The following is a 27,599-nucleotide window of genomic DNA, read 5'->3' as shown; positions in this document are numbered from 1 at the left end:
AGCCAAGTGTTTGATAAATAAAATCAATCAAATTCGCTTTCAGATAGTCACAATCAACGATTTTACGACGCACGAGCGCTCACTCTGAGTGAACGCTCACGAATCATAAAATCGCTGATACACTCTGAAAGCGAAACTGACATGAGGACATGTATCAAACACATACTTTACAACATCTTCTTTTAAGTAACAAGAACAAAATATCATAATAACTTCTAATGAATTTATAATTCCGAAAACCATTTGTTTATAGCAAGTGAGTGGAAGCAACCCTGCAGAGAACGGCATATTTTACACCACATTTATGGGGATAAACTCCAACCGAAATTATCCTCTGATGAAATCCCGATCATGAATGTCGTGATACCGTATAATTCCGTTAGTTTGAATGGCTCAATTTGTTAAGCTGTTGAACAGTACACAGATTTTGAATCCCAATAATCTTTCAGAATTCAAAATCTGTCATAGCATAACATATCATAGCAGATACTCTAGCTAAGATAACCTCAAGATTGCCTGATTTGATATTTAGCAGAAGAAACAAGTTATCAAAGTTGAATTTAAAAATCGTAGATGATAAGCGTATTTTTTAACTATCACTTTCCGTATCGCATTCAGTTCCAAATAAAAGTTGCAGTACACCATTTTATTGGTTGACTCCTCAGTATTCCGATAGTGAGGTTGGAATTACTCACCCAGATAACAAATCAATTGAGAATTTTTTTTTCACAAAATAATTCTTAGAGTTCCTGTTAGGTCCTATAATATATGTAGGCGTACATAGGCGTAGCTTTAATAGGTGGTTTCGCTAACTTGCGCTATTGTGAGAACGCCTAATTTAAAATTTTAATGTTTTAACATGTATACCATCTTGATAGATTGCAAATCTAGTCCATCTATAAAATAATTTCAGATATCAAAACTGGAATCAAATTCTGATCAATTGGAAGTTGTTCGATCCAAATCGGTCCAGAAATGATTGAATGGGAGAAATACCCATTGTTTAGATGAAAAAACTTGGGTACGCAAAGTTTAACCCGTTAACGCCCAATGGTCTCTAATCAATGTGCGATTTTTCCAGGAGTAGCCCAAGGATTATTCTCACACTATTTGAAAACAAGATGTTAAGGATATTCCAAGGATCATTCTAGTGATATTGAAAACATAATTGACGTTCCTAATTTCTGTTAAGAAATGATAAATGCAAAACAAATGCTGTTATGTAATTAGATCACTGGGTGTTCATGGGTTATCGCTCTTACTGAAGAGTTAAGTGTTAAAATATGCCCAAATATATATCTAGGGTATCAAACTATCAGTTTTTATGACAGACATATTGTTTCCACATGTTTGTATGGGACCTTCCCATAGTGCACAAGTGCGTAACGCTATCGAGCGCCTCACAGAAAAAAATCTGAATTTTAACTATCGCGTAAAATCTCCCTTCGTTTAGTTTGAGCTATAGTTGGCATAAACAACGAATTCTTTTACAAGCTTGCATACAATATTGATCATTTACGCGATATTGCGCTTAAATTTACTTGAAACATCGCGTAAATTTACGTGAAATCTAGCGTTAATTTTATGTGCGCTATATCTCGCAGAAATTTACATGAGTTTTTCAAACGGTGTACCCAATTAAAGCTGGAGATCAAATTGAAATCAAAATTTGCTGTTATGATGTAACTTATTTTGAATACTCGCTTTTGTTTAACTTAACAGTTAACACTGCAAAAATGAGAGCAAAATGTTACACTGTTGAACTAAACAGAAACTAATCCTGCTTTCAATTAAATCAATTTGATTACTGATTTTGCATTCATAATAATTAACAGAATACGGACCTGGTGTAAATGGTTAGCATTCATGCTTCCCACACTGAAAGACTTGAGTTCAAATCTCGACCCAGAGTAGACACGAATGACCTGAAATGTATTCAACAAAAAAAATTAAACGATAATCATTAGTTCAATTTTCAACAAGATGTTATCAGCAGAACTTGAAGTTAAGCTGCTTTCGTTCAAAAAGCTGAAAGCACAATATGTAATCAGACTTAGGGGAAATGTCTCTAATGTTGGCCTATGGATCTAAGATTGGGCCCATCGCTGAAAATCTACTATTTATCAATTTTATCTAGATGAACGCATTATTGGGACGTTACTATTTAATGGATATTTTTGGATGCTATTGAAAATTTAGTCAATTGCTGAATTCATGTATGGGCCCAAATTAGGGATACTTAAATAGGCCGACATTACCTGCATTTCCTCTATTTCGCGACAATTAAAATCAAAATTAGTTTTCATTGTGATAGAAACTGCAAATTTAAAATCGATTTGCTTTCATTTTGTTAATTGACTTTGCTCGGGTAACTAGTAATACAGTTAAACAAATTCTAAATGTTCTCAGTAATGGAACGCTTTGTTTACCGAAACTTCAGTAAAATATTTCACTGAAGTCAGTGATGAAGCTGATTTACAGACCTGCCGATAAAAATGTTTACCGTTTTCGTTAAATTAAAATGAAATTACCGAAATTCGGTCATTTCGTTTACAGTTTTCAGCAATAAAGCGAGTAAATACCGAAACATCTGAAATTTTTAGCATAACCGATCTAAGACGGTAATTTTTTTTTACCGAACTCAGGATCTCTGTTAAAGTGTGTAATGTCGATGTCGGTGTTCATTAAAACGATCATCACACACAGAAAAAAATCTGAATTTTAACTATCGCGTAAAATCTCCCTTCGTTTTATTTTGAGCTATACTTGGCATAAAAAGCGAAATCGTTTACAAGCTTGCATACAATATTGTTGATTTATGCGATATTGCGCTTAAATTTACACGAAATATCGCGAAAATTTTGCCAAATCTAGCGTTATTTTTTTTTGTGCGCTATATCTCGCAGAAATTTACAAGAATTTTTCAAAAGGTGCAGGGAAAAATTAGGAATTTTAACCATCGCTTAAAATCGCCTCTCGGTTCAAATTTTGCTAGAGTTGGCATAAACAACGAAATTGTTTACAAGCTTGTACTCAATACTGCTGCGATATTGCACTTAAATTTACATTGAATATAGTGTGAATTCACGCCAAATCTAGAGCTAAGCACGTGTGCGGTATCGCAGAAATTTTCCTGATTTTTTCACCTGGTGAAACAAACATTTTACAGTTCCTCCAATCAAGGCCAGTATTGAAAAGTAATCTGAGTTTAATGAGAGAGAGAAGGATAAGTATTTTCCATTTAATTCCACTACTTTATTTGCTTAGTCAGATACGCGTATTTCGTCTACAATGTGCAGATCCCAGGTCTTGTACTAATACTCGACTGAAGAAAAACATCGCATTTACCGAATATATATTAACACAGGTACATTTTCACTTAGAAACTAGGTAAACTAAGTGAAAATGTACCTGTGTTAATATATATTCGGTAAATGCGATGTTTTTCTTCAGTCGAGTATTAGTACAAGACACTGAAGAAGTCTGCACATTGTAGACGAAATACGCGTATCTGTCAAGGATAAGCAAATAAAGTAGTGGAATTAAATGGAAAATACTAATCCTTCTCTCTCTCTCTCATTATACAGGTATTCCACTAAGACGCCCACATTCATCAGGATTAATCTGAGTTGGAACTTACCGTCAGTGCTGTAAATTCTCAAAATCATTTGAACATTTTTGATGAAAATGAGAAAAGTAGCTATTCGCTATCAAAGGGGACCTCCTCCGAATGGGTGCCGCAAAAAATAGGTCATAAATAGGTTTATTTCCAAGGGGAAATAAAATACATAAACGCAAAAGTTATCATTTTGTAGGATTTTTATTTAACTTCAAGGGAAAAATACAGCAAAAATTATTCGTCAGCTTTTCGGAAGAATTTTTGAACTTTTCGCGTAATACCTCTCATCATGCCTTGCACAGTAGTACTGTCAACCTCATCTACCATCCTTTTCCACCACTTCTCCAAATCAGATGGTTTTTTGATTGTTTTGCCACATTTCTTCAATTTGTGCTTGATAATTTCCCAAAAATTTTCAATGGGACGAAAATCTGGACAATTTGGTGGATGGATACTTTTCTCAATAAAATCTACATTATTCTGATTATACCATTCTATGACATCGTGGCTGTAATGGCAGCTGGCTAAGTCAGGCCAGAACTTTGCGGGACCTTCGTGTGCTTGAATGAACGGCAAAATTATGTTCTGGAGACACTCCTTCTTGAAAATTTGTCCATTCATAGTAGCTCCAGTGATAAAAACCTTTGTTTTCTACCCGCAACTGCAGATGCCTTGCCAAATCATCAACTTGCGAGCGAATTTATCTGCAAAGACAAATTTGAATTTATCTGGAGAAACTCCCTTACGTTTAGCAAAGTAAAATTTTTGGCCCGAGATTTGTCCAAAGTCCATTTTTACGTAAGTTTCACCGTCCATCAAAATACATCCGTTATACTTGGTCAGAGCTTGCTCGTACAGCTTCCTTGCACGGTTTTTGGCAACCAGGTTTGTTTCAGCGTCCTGTTGGAATGTTTGCTGGCATGATACAACCGTAAACCTTCTCCGAACTGTACAGTGTGCCACACTGAACCTTTTCGCCAAATCACGACCGGAGATCCCAGGATTCTTTTGAACTGCCCTTATGGTTCGTAGCTTTCGGTCATCTGTTCAACTTCTACGTTTGTTTAATTTTGCACGATACAGCGTTAGTGTATATGGTATTTACAGTCGATTTTGGAAATTTTAGAGCCTTTGCAATCATTCCTTCTGACCACGTTTGATTTTGCACGTGAGTGTGCAGAATTTGTTCACGTCCGTCACGTTCCATCTTCGATAACTTCCCAAGTAACAAAATGAATTTTATGGTACACTTGAAGAAGTATTCAAGACAAGTTCTATAAAACTGAACATAAAACTAATTATTCTACAAAGCTACTCTAAAACAAACTCGCATCATAAGACGAAGGAGGCTCATACTAAAGAAGGTTCTCAAGACTAGTTTTTAAGGTTCGCTTAAAACTTGACATTCCTATCGATACATGCTTATATTGGCATTCAAGATCTCTTTAAACCTCTGATAAAACTAAGACAAGTTGTCATTGTGTTATGTTTTTCTCTTCAAGAGTGCTTCCAGTACGTGATAAGTTTGTTTCACAGGTTCCAGTTTTTGCTAGATAGGTAGCTTGTTTCTTGATGGAAAATCTGTTCGAGTTATAAATTCTTCGATTATTTGGTATTCCTTTACCTATAACGATGTGAATAAAAATTGGTCATGGACATATTAACAAAGACGATCATTTTCAAGCTTGTAGTTCAGCGGTTTTCCATGCTATATTTATTTTACCGTCGTCGCAATACAAAAGTTCGAAAAATCTAACGCGCCTCGACGATATTGCTTAAATATTGATTTATTTAAAAATAATAATTTTATTGGCAAAGTGATAAATTTGAAACACGCAGATTTTTTATGATTTTGAAAGGGATTTTACAGATTCCTTTGTCAAATCCAGAACCTTATTTGGAACGGTAATAATCAGTTGACATAACTGAAATCGAATGATTATTATTGTCATTTATGTGTCAATGGCTACATTCCGAGAATGTCAAAAGCAATCGCCATTATTTTCAATGGTTTGAAATAAATCCCTAACAAGATTCTGTTAAGACTAATCTTTCTTGCACAGAACTATGGAGGAGCGTGATAAGTTCAATTAACCTTGTTGTTTTCTTGAATAAGATCAGTTGGGCTTGAATACAATTAGTGATTGATATTCAAGACAGATAAGTTTTATGTAAGATCGCCATAAGTTCAGTGCTTCTATCACAAACATTGCAAATGTTAACGTTCAAATGAAAAGATCTTATAATCAATTGTTGTTGCTAATTCCAACTCCATCTTGATTTTATTAATTATTCTAAACAACACAACTTATGTAGAACGGTACAATGAAAACATCGCGATGTAATTAAATGTTTTATAAAGTATTGAGAAGTAAAGTGATTTGCAATGAATAATTTAATTTGGAATATTTCTTATACCCCCTAGAACCTTTTGGTATGTAAATTGCAGTAGACTAGAAAATAGCTCGTCATCGAGTTTGTCATTTGAGAATCGGAAGGATTGTTCTCCGGCTTTGTTTCCTTGTGTATTTGTTTACCTATTCGCACCTGTTCGTCTTGTTTTGAAATCGATGCTTGCTGAGATGAAGGCATGTTAATATATTGGATAGGTTTTTACTCAATTTCCGTTTGTAAGATCCACTATTTTTCATTTTTTTTCCACCTGTTGGCGTCCATTAGTTTTGACAGTTTGTTTATGTATTTTAGGAAAGTCTTTCTCAAGAGTTTTTACTCTCGGTTACAACCTTTTTGTTTTAAGAAAGTTTTATGCCAGCATTCTCAAAATACATTAAATTTATAGAAGAATGCCATAAAACTTTTTCAAAACCGTTCTCAAGTTTTATGAAAGCTTAAAAAGAAGGCTTGATAGGGAGTTGAAGTGTCTCTTAAAACTGTTCATAAGGTCAATCACACATACAAAAGATGGAGTTTTATGGAGGCTTCTACAAGTATTCTTGAAGCACTCTTCAGAAATATCAATGATATGAGACTAAGTTAACTTGAAAAAAGCAATGATAAAACCACATAGACTCAGCCATGCTTTGATAAAACCACCATAAAACATGAATAAAACCAATTAACATTTGGATTGTTACTTGGGTTTTGAACAAGCATATGAATCCTGATGAAATTTTCACTACTAAATAAACAATCCTCCTGGATCAAAACGCTGTCCATAGTTTATTGCTACGATAACTAGAGGCGCTACAGTAATTAAAAAGAAGCGACCAAATACTAACTGGAACAGACTTTGCAAGGAATTGTGATGAGAATTTCAAATAAATACTAAGGAGAATTCTAAGGTAGTTGAGGATAAAGCATCAAGTTAAAACTAAGGGACTTCCAAGTTAGTTTAGTGCTGTATTCCAAAGGGATGCAGATGGACATTCAATTGAATTTCGTGACGAGTTTGATAAAGGGGATGTTCGACCCGATTTGTAGCTTCCTCAACATTTGTTCTTTGTTCACTTTCTACTTTCTATATACAATTTCTACACTGCCTTACTATAACGGTAATACCAATTCTATACTTTCATATCCTCATCTATCGTATAACATGTCCACTTTAAGCCTGATATTGACGTTAAGCATTTACAACTATGTAGATCGTTGACTTCATGCATGAAGTAATAAAAAAACATAATTATTTTTCACCCAAACCTACTGAATCGCTTATATATCGCTATTATAACTCGGCTACAATTTCAAAGGAACGTATTTAGATTGTAAACAAAGATTTAAACGTCAATTTACCGAAACTTTTAGCATTCGCACGCAAACAAACACCATCATCTGAAAGGCTAATACTACCCCAACAAGATTGTGTTGTTAGTTTGCAAGGGAGTAAATCTCGTAAACGAAACATTTACGAGGGTTGGTACACGGAAGAAGTTTCTCAGTTATAACTAAAACTATCTATTGGTGTAAACAGATGGTTGGCAAAGATGCCACCACGATCTAATCTTTAACTCTGATTTGCGTTGCATTACGTTGCGTGCGTTGCGTGTGTAATGAAATAATTCGTAGATTGCATACTGGCAACTGTCATGTATCAACTTTTGACGTTCTTATTCTGATTGCTTAAGGAAAACTATTTGGGAATGAATAGTTCTCCAATCAAAGTTCAGAAAAGGAAAAGCATGACAATTACCATTGCCGGCCACGCCCATCTTCTCCGTTACGGGATAGCAAGGATATTGCTGATGTAGCATCTACTTAACGGGAGGCCAGCGACTCTCCGACGCCCCCATAGTTTCTACGGAGCTGGATAGTTTGGTAGGAGATGGGTCAAGATTCGCTTAAGCAGGCGATGCGACCATACATAGTAATTGTTTTGTTCTCGAAGAGCTTGGGAGTAAACCCACGATCTTATACTCAGTAAGCAAAGCGGCAGCCTCCAAGCTAGCCGAGCTCCTAAATTGAAATTCCAATCCTGTTTAAAATAAAATTAAACAAACAAAAAAGAACCGTCTCCCCCGAATGATCCAATTTTCTCCAGCCATGTGTGAGAAAAACACTGATGCCCTTGGGGGGGGGGGGGGCAATTCTGAGGACGGTCGATAGTCGTGGAGATTAATTTGCACTCGCTGACACAAAACTATTCAAAACTGAAATTAAAAACTATCACTCACGATGCCTCAAATTTCTATTCCGGGAGCACAAGTGAAGAAAAAACAAACAATGATGCTTGCAAACATGATGGATCACGTTTTCTTTCTCGATTCTAAGACTTCCCAGAAAGCGAGAAAACCACCAATCACTCACGTAACCGTCCGGAAGGCAGAATGCCAACGCTAATCAGGCAAAAGCAGCCGAAAACAACGTAATGAACGCACGCACAAAACCGAGAGCAAAATTAAAACACCACCGTATCCGAAGGGATTCGAAACTCGGCTCCCAACGATCTAACTTTTAACTGTGATATTGTAGAAACTTCATGTCTTAAGAAAAGTTGTTTATCTTAAAAAATGAGCTTCTCTTCTCTAGACACCAAAGCTCCACAGCCTGTCGTTTCCGAATTATTTAGAAATTAATTGGTTAAAGCATGAAATCGTGAATAAAATCTTCGTTATATTTTAATGTTTTCATATACAACGATGCAAACTTTCATTTGCTCACCCGAGTAGCACATTTCCATCACAATAAGTTGCAGCAACTTGTTTATGACTGATATAAGTTGTATAGAAGTTGCTACAACCGATTTGTGACAAGCGTGCTACTAGGGCATGTTGTAGATGCATAACAATTTGAACTCTTGCTAAGGAATAATAATCAATCGCGCAAAGTAATACCATAGAGGTAACTCTAAGACTAGAAGGTCCCGAAGAAACGTCCTCAACTTTTTGGCTCAACTCTGGTACTCTCTTCGATCCCAAGCTAATCGCCCGAGTAGCACAGTTTCATCACAATAAGTTATAGCAACTTGTTTATGACTGAAATAAGTCGTATATAAGTTTCTACAATTGATATGTGACAAGCGTACTACTAGCATAGAGGTTACTCTAAGACTAGAAGGTCCGGAAGAAACGTGCTCAACTTTTTGGCTCAGCTCTAGTACTCTCTTCGGTCCCAAGCTAATCGATGCACCCGTCGAAACATAGGAAAATCCACGAACCCCTCATTTTATCTGTCATAGCGAATCAAAACAAACATAGTGTAGTACTAGAATTTTGACTAGAATGGGGTAAGTTACTGGATTTGCTTGGGACCAATAGGCTAGTAGGTAATGCCAACCGGTGGAAACTAACAATTTTAAATTGTCTCACTACTTGACTATTGGCTCCAAAGCAAATCGATTAACGTATCCCATTCTGGTCGAAATTCTAGTACTACACTTTGTTTGTTCGTGGATTTTCCTATGTTTCGAGGGGTGCATCGATTGGCTTGGGACCGAAGAGAGTACCAGAGCTGAGCCAAAAAGTTGAGCAGGTTTCTGTAGATAATATATGTTGATAATAAATTAAAAGTAATAATAGTTCTAGTGTATTCAAATATAATAATGCATGTGATAATAATAAACGTGTGTAGCCTAGTAGCCTGCTACCTCAAACAGAATGTGAATAAAATAAATAAAACAAAAGCACTTAGCTCTCAGAAACGCGAGAGTGTGAGAGTGAAAAGGAGAAATAAAGCGAAAGCACTAATCTCTCAAAAGCGCTAGAGTACGTCTCTGAGAGAAACATGTAGCTAAAGCATCGCAAACGGGAAAGCTTCCATGGAAATTGAGAGCTGAGAGAGGATAATTTGATCAGTTTTGAGACAGACGTGAACAAGAACAGTTCAGTTCAGTTGTGTGCATCAATTTACAGATTGAAAAGATGGAGAAATCTGGGAAATCCGACAGTTTCTTCGGTACCTTCTGGTCTTAAAGTTACTTCTATGGTAATACCACCTTCAGACAAAAGATATAATGCTGATTTGATTGATAATGCTGTTATTTGTTGTCAATTGCGGATAACCGAGTAAGACCTGCATTGCAATCATGTTAGATGATGCAAATGATTTAAAATTAAACTACCATAATGAAGCAGATATCTTATCTATTTCAAGGAATAGGGGAAATGGCTCTAATGTTGGCCTATGGATCTAAGATTGGGCCAATCGCTAAAAATCTGCTATTTGTCTATTTTATCTAGATGAACGCGTCATTGGGATGGATATTTTGGGTCGCTTTTGAAAATTTAATCGATTTAGGGGCATTTAGGCCGACATTACGTCCATTTCTCCTATATTAAATTTGTTAGATACAGTGTAGTCTGTATCATGCTGTCGAAAGCGAAGTACAAATTCAATAAAAGTACGTAAACAAAAAATATAACAACATTTGTTATTTTTTTGTACACTAAATTCAGGCTCGACAATGCTTTTCGAAGGTGAGATGGGCAAGAAACTAATTTAGTTAAATGACTGAATATTTTATTGCAAAAGATACGCTGTTACCCGAATAGCGCGTTGGGTGGTGCCGTCTACCCACCACAATTTCTCGGCTGTCTTGCAACCAATGGAGCTGATTTTCTGATGAAGTTTGTGGTTTACCCTAATCACATATAAAATTAGCTGTAGGTGGACGACACTAGAAGTGTATAATGAGTCACGCCAAGAGTGAAGCCAAGTCTACCTATTGGACTGTCAAACCGGCTACCTATCGTGCAGCTCCACGAAAGGTATTGCAATGAAATATAAAATATAATCGAAGAAATGATGCAGTGAGCTCTAAATTGTCATGGGATATGTTTGGTAATGAGGATTTGTAATATTTGTTGATATAATTCGACAAAATCCCTGATAATGATAATTCGACAAAATCCCTGATAATGATTTACTAAAGCCGCTATTTTTTTCTTTTCACCCCAGAAGTCATTTGAAGTTGATGCAGAAGTCCTCTGTTGCCAAGAGAAAGGGAACGGATTCTTTCGAAAACTGTGATGCGAGTTATACTGCTTTTCTATTGACGTGACTCTTGTACGCAGACTTTAGACTGCACCATTCACTGCATTATTCGGCGGATTCCTGTATGTGTTCGCTTGTTACCCTCATTGATTGGTTTTTTTTTACTCTGCTCGAAACATAACACCACTGCGACCAGTAATTTGATCTATTGTAGTATATCCCGGCCGTGTCCTTAGTTTATTTCATATTGTATTACTCCATCACTATTGAGAAATTGTGAAGTATTCGGTTTTGATACAGTTGTCATTCTTGCCTTCATCGCAAGGAATCGATTCTAATTGAAAGGTTCCGCTATTTATACCCTTCGGAGTGTTGGAACACCCTCAAAAGGCGTGCCCCGTTGTCAGTCAAAATTGGATTCCTTAGTAACAAAAATAAGCGATGACACCGATAATGACCATGTATCAGAACCCTAGTCTTAACCACTTGAAACTAGGGAACAACGAATAGAATATTAGGAATCACATATGTGAAGACTAACTAACTCATGTTTACCTTGTTTCAAGGCAACCCGAGGACTTATCACTATCAAGGACTAAGATGTATTCCTTTGATTATTGAAAAATCATGTTCTCCTAGTTTGAAGTAGTCAAGGCTAGGAATCGGTGGTAGATCTTACATCCCGTAACGTACCAAGAAAAGGTGATCTACCCACGTTACGGGGCCATTGATTGGGTTAAATGATTGTAGCTTCATTGTACTCTACCCATAGCCAACATATCTTACCAGCTTCTAATATCTCTCTCTCATGTAGAAACACTGATTCTTTACACTCTTACCACAATCAGATGGCTGACTTATTTTTACTATGTCACCAGCAGTGCATGAAAATATCGTTTTTTGCGTGTACAAGCGAAACCTTTTTGATAAATGTACCAATCGTGCGAAAATGAGTAGAAAGTAGGTGCTCAAGTAACATAGATTAAATTGGCTGATCTTGTAAATGTAATTTGATTTTATTTTACATTATATTTCATTAATCATGTTGTGCAAAATATTTCAAATTCATAATGCGGACATAATTTGCCTTTTTATTGAATATAACTACTGTGATGACTTTATTTGTTTGCTTATTGCATATAGATTACATACCGCAGTTCAACTAAAACGATCATTTAACCGTTACGCAAAATTACTCAACAATAAACCCCACGCTATATGCGAAATCTGTCAGCACCTTTCACACTTCATTCAATTCAGTAATCCACTGATTCAAGACATTAACTGTCATACAGCATGCTCTTCAACGGCAAGCTGCCAGATTTCGAAATGCATACCACATTAAATCGTATGCCTGTGGAATTGCGACCGCAGCTCATCTTCTACTTACCTTCTCTAATTAATTATGGCAAGCCTAGGGCGCTTTACGCAAAAACAAGAGTAGAAAAACGTTGAAATTTAGCAGTAAATTTTAAAGCGCCCCTGAAACAACACTCTCAAAATAATAATAGCAATAATTGTAATCTGCTTCGATGCTTGCTAGCTCTAATTACCCTAGGCTGGGGTTTAAAACTTTCTCCTTATGCCAGTTTAATTTCTTCGTGCCTCTGTGTGTCCCATTCGGGTACGAATTTAATGCATCAGGTGACGAGCATCACCTAGCAGATTCTTTCATATGTAACATGCACATTTCGATCCTCGATGGAATGTCATTAGGCTTGGAGATTTCGCACCGGATAGGGCTCACTCTGCTGCCGTCAGCTGTTCAGCGCACTCCGTTTGCCATAATGAAGCCGCAGATCGAATCTGGTCTCAATTTCTGTGTTTTTTTTAATTCGCAAACAGATTCAAATCCACGAACGATGCGTTTCCCAGCTTAGGCAAGTGATCAGTGATTCAAAATTAAGAAGAAATACAGATTGAGGAAAACATTACGCGAGTATCAGCTGCTTTCATTACTGAAGAGAATCAGCAAAATAGCAATAATTAATAGTTTACTGAGTATGCTATCACGTCGAAAAAAGAAAAATAAACAGCTCGAAGACATGTTTGACAAGGGTAAAAGTGATTCGGATTCGTACGAGGAGTTTGAATATCTTCGCAACGAAGTCCGCGAGGGAAAAACTTCCACTCCGGTTGGTACCAGCAGCAGTGGCAGCTTCAGTCCCAGCTCGATTGGGAGCCCATGTCCCGGAAGTGTCGTGGGAGTTGCAATGAAGATTATTGGCGAGGGCAGCGCTGCTGGTGGTGGTGTAAGTTCAAGTGTAACGTATAGCAAGTGTGAAAAGTTAAACAATGGAAAACAGCAGCACCAACAATCGGTGGTAACAATGGGAACCAAAGTGGGAGTAAGCAACGGTACCTTTGCTTCCGGGGGTAGTCTGCGAAGCCACTGTTCGGAGAAGCTGAAATTGAGCTCGGAGAATGGCAAACAAGCACCGGCGATGGATGATGATCCGGACGAGATCGACGGCTACTGCCCGGTGGAGGTGTTGAAAAGTGAAGTGAATGGAGAACAGAAAACCGATATGAGCATTATAAGGTAGGCATAGGATATTGTTCAAATCCAATTAATGCAGCATGGAGTATGCATAACATTTGAGGCGTGTTCTCTTTGGAAAACATTCTTTCCATCACCGTCATTGATTTCAATTAATGCAAGCGCATATTTAACCATGTGTATATATTATTACTTTTTCTTCTGTTCCTTGAGAATTGCACTTCGTGGTTTGACTCATAACAATGGTCTCTAGACAAGTCCAAGATATATTATATCACGCGATTCTATCGTAATGAGACGTTAACCGTTGTCTGTTACCATACAATATTTCGATAATTGAAAATCACAAAGCAAAGTACCCTGCAAAAATATCGAATGATATCATTGCAAATAGAGGTGATAATTAACATCATTTCACTCAATGCCACCTAATTTTTGTAATTCCATTCGACGGAGATAAAACGAGGCCATACCTTTGACGTGTTTCAAATTTATGCGATTCAATACAAAATTCATTCTTTTTTTTTTTCCTATATAAAAATGTCTTTTAAAAAAAAAACAAACATAAGCGAAAAACAATCAAAATTTTGTAATGCACATGCTTTTACGTTGCAATTTATGATAGAAAACGCTCCACTGGTGAAGCGTTATCCACGATGGAATGCAGTGCTACTTTTCATACATTATACATTATTATTTTAAAAAAAATCTAACAGTGCTTCTTGATTCCAATTCCGTCATACGAGTTTCAATTCCGTACAAACATATTGAAACGTCATTGCATTCACTTCGGCATACGGATGAAGACAGATAAAACGGTTTCGCGGCAGTGCTGAGATTTGTCATTGACAGACTTACGCGCGATATTAAAACTGTTTTTCACATAGTCACTGACAGACTTGAAATCTTCGTCAAAGCCTCATTATTTTTCGTCAATGAAAAAGATTCAACTAGTAACAAAAAGTGTAATTTCATGCATTTTGATTCACTTTATTATCATCCAATCAGTTCAGGGCGTAGATGCTTGTTCACTTTAACGGCTACACATAATTGTTTTGCTCAAGTCACTTAATTTCGTTACAAATTCAATTAATAAAATAATCTGCACGTGTTCGTCACTGACAGCATTGTCATTGTCAATTGACTGTTAGCTCAAATGAGTGACCAAAGCAGAATTGTCAATATCACCGTGTATTGTCGAGATTTTGCAGCACTTCTTTTGCGTTGCACTTCTTTTACGTTGAGAAGAATCGATGTAAATATTCATATTATGCGTTCTTATAGATTGGCACGTTCACGTCGGAATCGTTGATAGATTTGAAGTTTCTGCTCGATTTGACGAAAATAGGCGCATATGCCAAAGTTGTTCTCTGCTCTGTAGTGGACCAAAGTTTTCCTTGAAATACTCTGATTAATCCACCTCCCGGAGACAAGTTCCTGTCTCCATCAGGGTTTCTACTACACGGAAAATTAGGGAATATTGGGGAATGCTTTTTTGGACCAGGAAAATCAAGGATTCTAATACAAATTCAAGGAAATATTCCTTAATGACAGAAAATATTAATAATTGTCACTGAGTTCTCTAGCTACAACCAAATAAATTACTGTAGTTTTAGGATGTTTGTTCATTTTAAGTTTTAAATAGATCTGCGAACTTGTGGTTGCTCAATGCTTGATGTTGCATTTTTGCAAGTTGGGCAATTTTTATTTTGAAATGATTCTGGGCAGCTCCCACACAGTTGCCATATTCCTGATTCAAACTGAGATCCTGAGGGATGATTAAAATCCGCTCCCGTAGAAGCTAGAAATTTCTAGTCTTTTTTTTCTTTTATTTGTTTTCCGTCGATCTTGTTTTTCGTACTGAGTACCAATGCTACCGACGCCAAGCCAGGGAGACTACTCCCATACCTGGACCCTACCTATCGACCCATCAACTCATGACCAACGGTTTTACTTCCCTTGATCACATCGATCAGAAATTTTATCTTTATAAATGTTACGCCTAATTGCGTCTGAAAAAAATGTTACCTTCGAGTACATCGGTGCATCTGCTCGATCCAGCTGTGTCCAATAAAGATAAAAATGATGATTTTTTCTGAATACCTTGAATACTTGTAGTTCTTGTTCCTTATTGTATTCTTAACAGTCTGATTAACTCAGATAATCAACTAAATGAGAATTTAGGAAAATTAAATGTTTTTATTGCTTAGAGTAGCACTTATATGATTGAATAAAATTTCAAATATACGTAGACAAGCATTGCATTGATAGCATATAGTGGTTATATTGAGTAGTCTAGGTCTTCATTGTAGAGCCCTTAGCTCAGTCGATAAAGGCGCAGCAAGCAAGAGCTCGGCCCGATCTAGGATTTTTTTGGGTTGGAAAATTTCTCGATTTCCCTAGGCATAGAGTATGATTGTACTTATCACACAAATATACTAATGTAAAAATGTTAGAGCTTCGAAAGCTCTCTAATAATAACTGTAGAATTACATCTAGAACAATAAGCTGAGAGTCACATTAAGCTATTATGCAATAAACAATAAGCTTCAAATACGAAGAAGAAGAAGAAGAAGAAGGTCTTCATTGTAATCCCATTAATTAGCTCGAAAAATTAGCTTTTACTGAAGTTTTGGTAAAGTGATGTTGCTGCTATTGCAATTGAGATGAAATTAACTTACAGAATTTTGGTGGTGAAAGTGCAGTTTTTACGAATCCCAAACGGACGAATCTGGCCGAGAGTTAGCGTTTGGTTATGCGTTTTATCCGGAATAATTTTCTAGTGGATCTGGGTCTCAACATGTGCTCAAGGGGAAACAATATAATGGGATTAAAGACAAGTGATTCATATGTAAGATGTAAGGGAGCAGGGTGAATTTCTGCCTCTGGCGTTGAGTTCGGAAACAGCCAGAAAAGAACTTCTAAGGGTGAGAAAATTTCTAAAGACCTCTTCTCGTATCATGGAGACAATTGAGATAAGATATGGATCATAAACTTGCTTATATGTTTAAGCGATTAACTGCAATTAGCGTGTCGATTCATGGTTGAATGGCTGGTTCTCCACAATATCGAGCAGGAACCGATACCTAATCGATTACAAATGAAAATCTTAAGATATTGGTATACTTGTGGTATAAAACTTTGTTTTGATATTATTCAGTTATCGAAATATTTTGTAAAATATCAAATGAATACCAAAATAACAAAATATGATCTATCAGTTTGTATACAATAACACCTAGGAGAGTTATTGAATTGGTATTAGAAGACCTTCAAAATAACAAACTATGGTATTCTGGCATCATTAAAAGCGTTTGTTATCCGTTTGTTATATTGTAATAACTAAATTTTTTATTAGTTCGTTATTCGTATAATATTTTTGAGGTAATATTTTTGGCATTTTACCTCTTAAGTCAGCCTCACTAATATCATATTTAGGTTACCAGTTATTTTCTTTTCATACCTGAATTTGGTATTAATAAGTTATTTTTTCCTACTCAAGATGCACTGATCAATCGTTATTTTTTATCGCTATCTCCTTTGGAACAGGAAGAAATCCGATTGGAACTGTGGTTGGCCTACCGGAACGGAGATTCCCGGAAGAGTCCCGAGCAAAATGCGTATCGATTCATGTTGACATGACGGGTTCTCGGAAATGTGGTTACCAAATTTTAAGATTAAGTGGCTATTTGAAAGGTATGTCCATCTACTATCGAACGGAACAGATAGGGGAACGACTGAACTTGGGGTTGCCTAGTTGGAACGAGAAAACCCGTCAGAGGTGGCTCTACGGGAATTTTGATTTACCGAGAAAATGGTCAATTCCTCAAAGAAGACCTATAGATTCGCGATTTTTTTTTTTCTATCACCATATCGATTCTGCTACCGAGTGGCCAAAAAACGGTCCTCTAGATATCCGGAATCACATGGAAAATGGTCAATTCATGAAAGTAGACCTGTAGAGCTTGAGCTTGAGCTTGAGCTTGATTGACCGCCCACGGTTGCTACTCTGCTACTGCCAGATCAGCTGTAATTACACAGATAAGCAATGTGTAAAAACTGGTGATCTTAAATTAGGCAACAGTCGAGTGTTCACTCGGCTGTCGACAAAAGCAGGCCACTCTCGATGTGTGCTACGCGATCGTCTGTTTTCTCGGCAGCAACCATTGTGTGGTCCTCCTCATTGTTCTTCATCAGCAGTTCTTTCGGTCGATGCGTCGTCGACTTTGGAAAGCAACCGTTTCGTGATGAATGTGTGAGTGCTGACCACGTTTTGCGTCCATTGCTGAAATGGACGCGCTCTGACCCTCGTTGGCGTACAACAATTTGCCATACAATGAAACCACTGGAAGCGGCTCCAGTTCTGATGGAGGAGGCTTTTTGGATAGCGGAAGATAAAGTGTTTATTGTGTTGTACCTTTTGACTATAGTTTTAAGATGTATTGTATAGTGACCAAGAATCCTCGGCTCTGTAAAGTTAATTCGGTTGAGCCTTATCAAATAAATTAATAAACAAAAAAAAAAAAAATTAGGCAATACCAGCGCCGGCCGCGCCCGAACACAGGTCAAGAAAGGAATGGGAAGGATTATGTTGACATGACACTCGCTTTGATGGAAACCGAGAACACCTCTGCACTTCCACGAGGAATCACTGGGATGTTGGATAAGAGGGTTGGGTTTGCAGCAGGGTTCGTTTTGGTAAACGATAAGCTGAATTGATGTCCTAACGATCATATAACGCGAAGGAGCTTGGGGCTAAGCCCACGGTCTTCTGCTCAGTAAGCAAAAACGTTTGCCACTAGGCAGACGAGCACCTTTTTAATCACCGAGTTACTGTTATTACCATGTAGTCATATTAACAAATAAAACGATTGACGAATCTTGAATGTGGATGGGCCTGAGATTAGACTCATGATGTTCTGCTCAGTAAGCAAAAACGGTTTCTCTAAGGCCACCGAGTCCCTCATATCACATAATACCGTTGCTCAAATGTGTGTACCCATTCAAACCCGGAACCAACGACAACAACGAGTTTCGCAAAATACACGATACACAAGCGATTTTGCCATAAATCTCTTTGATATGTAAGAACCTGGGACCGCGTTTTTCTGTTCAGTAAGCAGGCCACTGTAACCGACGATCTTTCAAATCCGAAAACTAAAAACTACGAAAAAGTACTTAGGCCTTCATTAAGTTCCACTTTCACGCGACGTTCAATGACAGGGTCCTATCCAGGATTACATCTGAAAAATCCAAATCTGGCCAACGCCCACCCTAAATCTAAACCTGTTCTAATCCACCTGAAATGACTAACGAATGGAAGACTTTGACTACCCAGCCATGCAATAGTCTCATTCCGTGCCTTATGGCAACTTGATGATTCTATTGCGCTCATCTTTTGGCACCACCCAGGGGAGACTTGGTCCTGTACCCAATGCTTAACTTATCTCCATTCCACTCAGCTACTCGCAATTTCTCGTGATATAGTGGGCGGAATATTATTATATGAGACAATTCAATGCAGACGTCTTTCCAAATTTGGCAGATCGACAGGTAATCGGTGAGTTACCACGATAGTTGCTATTCAACAACTCGACAACGTCCCATCGTCAACGCCTGCTATGAGAATTTCCCATGGCAGACGTCAACGAAATGACGTCATCGAGCAATCGATCAACTACCCTGGTTATCGCCTGGTACCTTATAGCACGATGCTAGGAGGCGAACCGGAAGAATCGATGAGCTACCTCTCCCCCATGAGCTACCTCTCCCCCTCACGAAAGTGGACCTGTAGATCCGCGATTTTCTCTAAATTGCATTAAATCATGAACATAGAGGGACATCGATTCTGATACCGGGTGACCACAAAACGATTCTCTGAATATCCAAAATCACTTGAAAAATGGTCAGTTCCTTAAAGTAGACCTAGAGATCCACGATTTTTATTTCTAAATTGCACACAATCATAAGCATAGAAGATATATGCCATCTCCATATCAATTCTGCTACCGGGTGGCCAGAAAAAGGTCCTTTGGATATCCGGAATCGCTGGGAAATTGGTCAATTCCTAAAAGTAGACTTGAATACCCACGATTTTTTTTTAAATTTCTCAATTTGACCAAACCAAAATTTGACTTTGATTGAGAAAACTATGCAGAACAACTTCGTGGAAGACTGGAAATCGATTCAAATTCTGTGCAAAATGTTACCGTGGGTTAATACGGTTCACATCCACAAATGCCATTCAAATTCAATCTGATAAATTCGAGCAAAAATAAAAAATAAATAGCTACGCGTGGACTAACTTCAATATTATTATTTTTTCATGCAAGGATAAATGTTCAAGATGTTAGCCCTAGTGGTCCTCTAATGGGGCTTGTCTTAAATTTCAATTTTGTTTATTCTTTACCAAATTTATTTCGATGCACAGTTTGAAAATAATTGAAGTTTTGGATATTTTTTGATAAATGTTGAAAATAAGTTTTTTTTTTCAAAAATCGTAACTGTCTTCATTTCTCCATCTTGGCCTATTATGCAATGGCATTCATCGTCCTCTAAAAACAAAATATTCGTTTATGAGTAAAACGATTTTTAAGTTTTCATTTGAAATTAAAAAAACTGTGGATTTTTTTTGTAAAGTTAATTTTTGTTTAAATAATTCCAGATGTTCCCTACAACATTGCCAAAGGTGCAAACCGGATTGGACACTTTGTTTTCGAGTAACAGTTTTCTGAACATTAGCTTTACCTTTTTTTCTATAGGCCCTTTTCAAAACTAAGACTCGATATAAAATGGTGATATGAAGATGCAAAATGGCATGTTTGGTAATGAGGAACGTTTCTGAAAATTTTCAGTCCTATCAAAAAATACTAATGGATTTGCGAATTCGTCTGGAACCGCTCTATAATCTGGCTACAGGAGCTAAATATTAAAGTCAATGATCTTGGTTTTGAACTCTCATGTTATATGATGTGCTAAGTAAGCTTAGTGGAGACATAGGTACTTTGATGTCAGATTGTATCCACTTCTCCAAGGGTAGCCGGGACATGTCCCGGTGTGTCCAATGTAGTTCAGGGCACTTAAAAAATTAAGTCTGGTTTAAAAGAAATGCAAACAAACGTTTCAATGTACCACCGGGTCCCTAGTTGCCACAGTCAGAATCTTTTTACAGTTTGTTTATTATACTTAGACGAATAACTGGTGAAAATTTCATCAAAATTTATCCACGCGTTTCAAAGTTATACACCAGGGCAATTTAAATAATTCAATTCATGCTTCTGGCTCCAACTACTAGTGGCGCGGTTTTATGTTGAAAGCTGCGTCCAAATTTACTTTCAACCAGACATTATTTGCAATCATTAAGGTCACCCTCCAGTTTGATGTTTTTTTTATTATTATAGCCGCTTTAAGACACTGGTCTGAGGATGAAATTCGTAGCTTTGGCGTGAGAGGTATGAATATTAACCACTACGCCGAAGCCGTCCCCTCCCAGTTTGATTGGTAACCCCAAAAAATTAGCCTGTGAAAAAGATGATGAAGATTGATGAAGGTCTAGAGGTCGTTCAAATATACCGTGGTCCAGGATGGGAATACAGCAAGTCTAGTGCATTTGATTTTTTTTTTTCATTGGCAAAACGTTTACACGAAAATGATGGGATTTCAGCAGTGCCGGTGGTGTAGTGGTAAGCGTGATTGCCTCACACCCCAGCAGGCCTGGTTTTAATCCCAGTCGGCGCCACCGGGATGTTCTGAGACATAACATCTCTGATCACGCCGAAGTAAAGCCGTTGGTCCCCGGTTCATCAGTTGATGGGTCGATATGTAGGGTCCAGGTGTGGGAGCTGCCTCCCTGGTGTCGGTAGCATTGGTGCTCAGCACGGAAAACAAGATCGACAAAAAACAAACAAAACTAATGAGACTTCGACAAAATCAAAATACAGTCAATATTCCTATAATACGGTTAATAGGGACTGCACTATGGGAACCGCCGTTAAACGAATACACGTACCAAATGGGATTAGAGCTAATTGGGGACAAACTCTTATTGTAGGGTAATTTAAAGAGATAACTTCCTGGTGTCTTCCGAAAAGATAGATGACCACCTTTTGGTAAAATTTTGCATCTGGAAATTCATAAGTCTGGTCCTCCGGAAGACCCGGAACATCCGTAAAAGTAGTCAACTCATGAAACAGATCTGATAGCTCCGTATTTTTTTTCGAAACCCCAATTCACGAAACTGATCGTAGTGCTCCGTGTGTTTTTTGGAAACCACGCATAGACGTCTTATCAGAATGAGTTAAGAGTTGGGACTGGAATATGAACCCTGGGGACCACGTAATGGTACATTGGAAGATCTGAAACATCCATATAAGTGGTTGTCCGTGCAGGCGACTATTACTGCCTCTACCCTTAACATAAAGTAGCTACTGTACCTACCCATAGATGTCACCACTTGTTCCCGTATCATTGTCATTGCTTGTTTTGTAGTTGTCTTGTTATGCTACAATAAATAAACGTTTATAGTTCTCATACCTCCGCCATGGCAGGACGGTCAAATAATCGTTCTCGTTTCAATATTTCCTTTTGTTACACACCGTAAAAATCGGGTCCTATCCGTGCGCGATCATTGGTAAATTCATAAAACTGATCCTAGAACTCCGCAGTTTTTTCGAAACCACTCATAGACGTCTTATCAGAATAAGTTAAGATTTGTGACCGGAATATGAACCCTGAGGACCACGTAATGGTCCACCGGAAGATCTGAAACATCCTTAAAAGTGGTAAATCAATGAAACTGATCCTAGAGATCCGCAGTTTTTTCGAAACCACTCATAGACGTCTTATCAGAATGAACTCGTAGGTGTGACCTGAATATGGCTCCTGAGCCCACGGTATGGTCCACCAGAAGATCTGAAACATCTGAATTATGACTCGAATATGGACCCAGGGGACCACGTAATAGCCCACAGAAAGATCCGGAACATCCTTGTGTTGATGAAGAAATTGAGATACTTTACCAATTTCTGGAACGTTATTTTGACTTATCGTTTGTGACTCACTCTCTGAATAAGATTCATTTTAAGCACCTACCAGACAATCACCAATTCTTGCCATCCTCCCCTCCCAAGCGTCCGTGTTTTATAAATATTTAAATTTAAATTTTGTTAAAACAATTCTTAGACTAAAGCAAAATGCTCTAGGATAATTCACATGAATGTGAAATAATTCGGGCGTTAAAGGGTTAAAACGGGGTCGCAGTGATGAATATACCCAACACGGATTTAAAAGAAATCGAATCGACCACGTATTTTTTTCAAATCATCTACATATAACAGCTTACAGGAACTAATGACCACGACAACACACGTCGTTAATAAATAAAACAGATGCTACATGACTTCATTGTGGAATATTGCACACATCGGACCTTAACGAAGACCCTCCTAGATGATAAATATGCCTTCAACTAGTGAATGATCCACGGTTAGAGGCCAAGGCTTCTCAGTTTTGTGACAGTGAGGTCGTGCCACTACAAGAATGTTGGTGAAGGCCATCAAGCTGGAGACCGTCGAGTGATTTTTTAAGAAGCCTCCGAGATTATGGATTAGATGGCATTCTGGATACAAGCATCCTGAAGATTTACGAAAACATGGTCATACAATTCAGGTACCTTCGTGAAACACAGATTTCACCAAACCTAACCATCATCGAACTGCAATGTTTTTCTTTCATTCGAGAATCCAATTACCCCGTTTCATTATGCGGTTAGCAGCCGCATCTCTGTAGTAAAAGTTATGTGGAGCTTATAATTATATTGACAGCCAATGTACACGAGGTACTGACTTGCTCGTGGAGTCGTCCGTGCTTTGCACTGGCTGCAGTGGGTGACGATATTAGGAGAAAACACAACCCACCATTTAATAACGATAATTGGCGTTTGTGTTTCGACTGCTCTTGGCATCAGAAGAGACAGTTGAATGCGCTCTAATATTCGGTTTGCTTAACTAGCGTGACAGTTTTCCTTTTCTCTACAATTTTACAACTGCATTCAAACTCACTCGGAGGGAAAACAAGAGCACCGAACCGAGCCGTACATGCCAGTGCATTGAGGTTGTGTGACTTTCCGAAGGTGATGGTGAATTAAAACGTACCTATTTCACGCTGATCGGTTTCTCAATCGATTTGTCTAGTACCAACCTCGAGAGTGGCCATACATCAAAAAGTGTAAACTTGGGCGTTCATGCAGTAGGTAGTTTTTCCGACCAAAAATGATTGGGCGGATATAATGGGCCAAAGAAACGTATTTCATAATAATAGGATCGCCACACACAGATCTGACAAGTCTGACATAAGCGTTTGTCCGTTCCGTAATTTGGTTGCTATTTTGAGAAGGAAATTATGTTTTGGGGGAAATTGAAAATTATGACTATGCGGTTTATTGCGCAATTGACGAATTAAGAAAAAAAATGATTATAATGTGGATGTGTTACAAAATCATTGTCAAGTGCTATATTTGGAGTTCTCACATTGTATATGATATGCTATAAAAAACTCGCTCAGAGAAACTGTTCCATAAAAAGGTATTAATCAAAACGATTAGAAAGTAATCACGTCCCTCAACCTGATTTGGATTGAACGTAGATGCTTAATTTTCAGCTTCGAAAGTGAGCTACCTTCGCAAGCATAGGTGTATTCAAATACAAATTAGACTGTCTTCAGTCATCGAATTCTGCAAGTAAAAAGGAACGCTTATTACCATTTTTCGCCTAAAGAGTCGAAATGCCGTTATTTAAATTTCACTTATCCCGGCAGCCGTCCAGCTAGAAAACTAGTCGACCTATTTCCACGGAGTTGGCGCACCGTGGATCACTTTCGATACAAAACCCAACACCGTGTACGGACAACATAAAAATATGCATGCACTGCTTCCCTGATAGCCATCGTGTAGGCAATACACATTTAATCTGACCGTTTCAAATGAAAAACTAAACTGGGCCGCTCTGCTGGCTGGGTGCGCGTGCCCGCAAGGTCAGTATCCGTAAAAGGCGCAAAAGATCCCGGTTCTAAATCCACCAACCAACCACCGACGCAATGCATGTTTTTCCTTTCAATGAGAAAGCACAGCTCAATCTGCTTGTCAGCATTAGCTCCCATTTTTTCCCTGCCACCACGATCGTTACATATCCAGGTCCGGTCGCTGGGCATCAAAATAGTGGCTGCTGGAGGTAAAGTAAGCGAAAAACTTGTTTTTACTGGATTTCCTCGATAGGTTGCTGCCGCTGGGTAATGATGCTGCCTGGTACCTACTATCACATGCTTTCATCGTCACATGCGCGTATGCGGGATTTGTGCATTGTGCAAGAGAAGGCTATCGCGGGGCACGCCATCTATGGCATACAATCAGCGATAGCATCGCAACAAAAATGGACGCTTTGGGAGCATAATTACCAGTGCAGTTTTTTCACAGAAGCATTCAGTGGCAGTCAAAGTATTGACAGTGACAGATTGATGGCTAATAAATACGAAAGTCGTTCGAAGGAAGCACTCACGACTGGATTTACCTAGCTATTGATGATGTTTTGTGCTAGCTAACTTGAGAGGTAAATCGTTGATCAATTTATTTCTGCAGATAAGGGTACTTATAGAGAAGTTTGCTTCCATTTAGATTCCTTTGACAAAAAGCAAATTGAGTGTGTTTCATTAGATTTACATTGTAACGCGAACGATTACCGGGATAATTAGCTTTGCTTATTTTGGTTGTACATATCAGAGATTGCTTGTAAATGATTACTGGTATAATAAACAGTTATAAACAAACAACATAAATTGAAATCGCATAGGAGTATTGAGCGAAAACACAAAAGTTGATAACTTTAAAAACTAAAACACATAGCTGATTTTTTTTATGTTGTTTAAAAGTACCTAAATTTTCAAGGAAGAAAATAAAAACGTATTGCGCCCTCTTACTACAAATCATAAAAACCATATAATACAAAAACAATGCTTCAATACAAAATCCCAATTTGTTTATATCATTTAAATTTTCTAAAAATTATGTTTAACTAACTTTCATAGGATGCTTTGATCTTTAAATTCGTCAAAAGTTATGAATTTCTGAAAAAAAAGTAATTTTTTACAAAAAATGATTTTTAGAACCACCCTAATAACAAAAAAAAAAGGGTTGTGGCCTATACACAACCGCAGTATGACGTAGAACCACGCAAAATTAATGTTTGTCATGCATTTTTGACTATTATAGTTATTATTATGAATGGGGCGAGGCAGAACGTATCTTTTGTGCAGAATATCGAAAAAAGGATGAACTTTGAATGTCAATCTAATTGCATATATAGATGTACCAGATCTGTTTTACAGTCAGCTGTTGGTAATTTACCAACATAATATCGTCGGATGTATGTTTCCTCTTAAGCAATTGTGTTTAAAATTTTGGATTTTGCTTTTACTTATAATTGTAGTTTGCTTAAAATTTATTTCCCGGAAAAAAGTGATCGTCAAAGTCCATGTCTTTTTCAGGTTGTTGTTAAGGGGGGGGGGGGGGGGAGAGAGAGAGGTTGTTGTTAAGGGTGGTAGGAGTATTACAAACATAATTTTCCAAGCCTAATTCCTCATTGTGGTGGTCATGGTCACGCCGTGATCCACCTTTAGCCTGCTTGTTGCAGGACCTAGTGCCACGCCGTCCGAAGCGATAATGAGCAGAGGCAGGAAAGCAGCACTGTTTTATATCTTTTCAGATTCAAGCAGAATTATGTGCAACCAAGTGGTATTCGTTTATGATGACTGGGTTTGGGTAAAACGTTTAGTTCATAAAAACAGTGATAAAATTATCACTTGCGCATTTTTCAAAAGTTTTTTGATTTGAAAAGTATTTATTTCAGCAGATTCTTCAAGTAATATTCTATCGATTGGCGTATTTGGATTTTAATTTCATCTATAAATGCCATAGTTACAAGTGTTCAAAACCTAACACTATTTTACCAAACATATTTTTTGATTTGCACCCCAGTATAGTCGACAAAGACGTAGCTCTACGTCAAAAATACGCGTCTAATATTTTGCGATGAGGAACAAAACTACTATATACAAAACTACTTTATACTATATATACTATACTATATGGTTTTGCTATGGAATGACTGTATATATATATATATTTTGATGAACAATTATGTCCAAGAACGCTAAAGTAAAAAAGTTTGATTTTGCACCGGTGTGGTGTTTCTTATCGATTATGAGCTATGTCCAAAATGCCCTATTACCAGATTTCAAAAAAACAAAATCAGGGTTTATGTGGGAATACAGTTAGGATCAGAACAATAGAACCAGCTAAAAAATTGAACCGTAACTAAAACCGTTGAATTTCTTTTGTTTATCAATCAATTTTTATAAAATATTCTGGACTTTTGAACAAACTAGTGTCTTATAGTTTACAAAGTATTACACAATTTCAATGACAATTCAGAGATTTGGAAGATTTGGGAGATTTGAGAGATAATGAATTGTTTGACATCTTTAACATAGCTAACTTGATAGTTATTTATTTGATTGATACCTTGCCATTCAGGGTCGTATAATCGATCTCCAGGAGAAATTACAATGGGACAGACTTTCAACCCGATGTTTGGTGGGAATGCGGAATTTACAATGAGATGGCGGAAAACAAGATTTTCTTAACAAAACTTAATTTGAACACATATACAGTTAAGGTTTGGACGTCCAGACATTTTTTTATTACATAAAACCCAGATAATTAGGAAATCTGGGATTCTTCTTTTAGGCTAACCTTTACGTTTATTTTACCAATTTCTTGAGCTCACCGTTGCGGCCGTTTGATGGTCGACATGTTGGGACATCGGAATTGACTGCTACCGTTGAATCTCCGGAACACATCGATTTCTTCTTCTTCTTCTTCTTCTTCTTCTTCTTCTTCTTCTTCTTCTTCTTCTTCTTCTTCTTCTTCTTCTTCTTCTTCTTCTTCTTCTTCTTCTTCTTCTTCTTCTTCTTCTTCTTCTTCTGCTTCTTCTTCTTCTTCTTCTTCTTCTTCTTCTTCTTCTTCTTCTTCTTCTTCTTCTT

At 37.5% G+C, this 27,599-nt stretch overlaps 2 protein-coding genes across 5 annotated transcripts in view; both read left to right on the top strand.

Annotated features, from left to right (window-relative positions):
• Nucleotides 1-27,599, top strand: part of f (forked) — a 470,851-nt gene that overhangs the window by 301,492 nt on the left and 141,760 nt on the right. The window lies entirely within an intron of this gene.
• LOC135708856 (uncharacterized) lies at nucleotides 13,006-13,554 on the top strand. The gene has a single exon (XM_065231033.1). It carries the CDS (start codon nucleotides 13,012-13,014, stop codon nucleotides 13,552-13,554), a length of 543 nt encoding a protein of 180 aa, XP_065087105.1. The 5' UTR covers nucleotides 13,006-13,011.

Source organism: Ochlerotatus camptorhynchus, unplaced genomic scaffold (assembly GCF_037179485.1).
Source record: "Ochlerotatus camptorhynchus isolate MF236.1 unplaced genomic scaffold, CSIRO-AGI_Acam_v1.1 ptg000336l, whole genome shotgun sequence".
NCBI lineage: Eukaryota > Metazoa > Arthropoda > Insecta > Diptera > Culicidae > Ochlerotatus > Ochlerotatus camptorhynchus.
Note: the sequence above shows the minus strand (reverse complement) of the source record. Positions and strands in the feature narration are given on the sequence as shown.

What these genes read in the sequence shown, in the direction of transcription:
- LOC135708856 (XM_065231033.1), top strand. Translation starts at nt 13,012, where the DNA reads ATGCTATCACGTCGAAAAAAGAAAAATAAACAGCTCGAAGACATGTTT.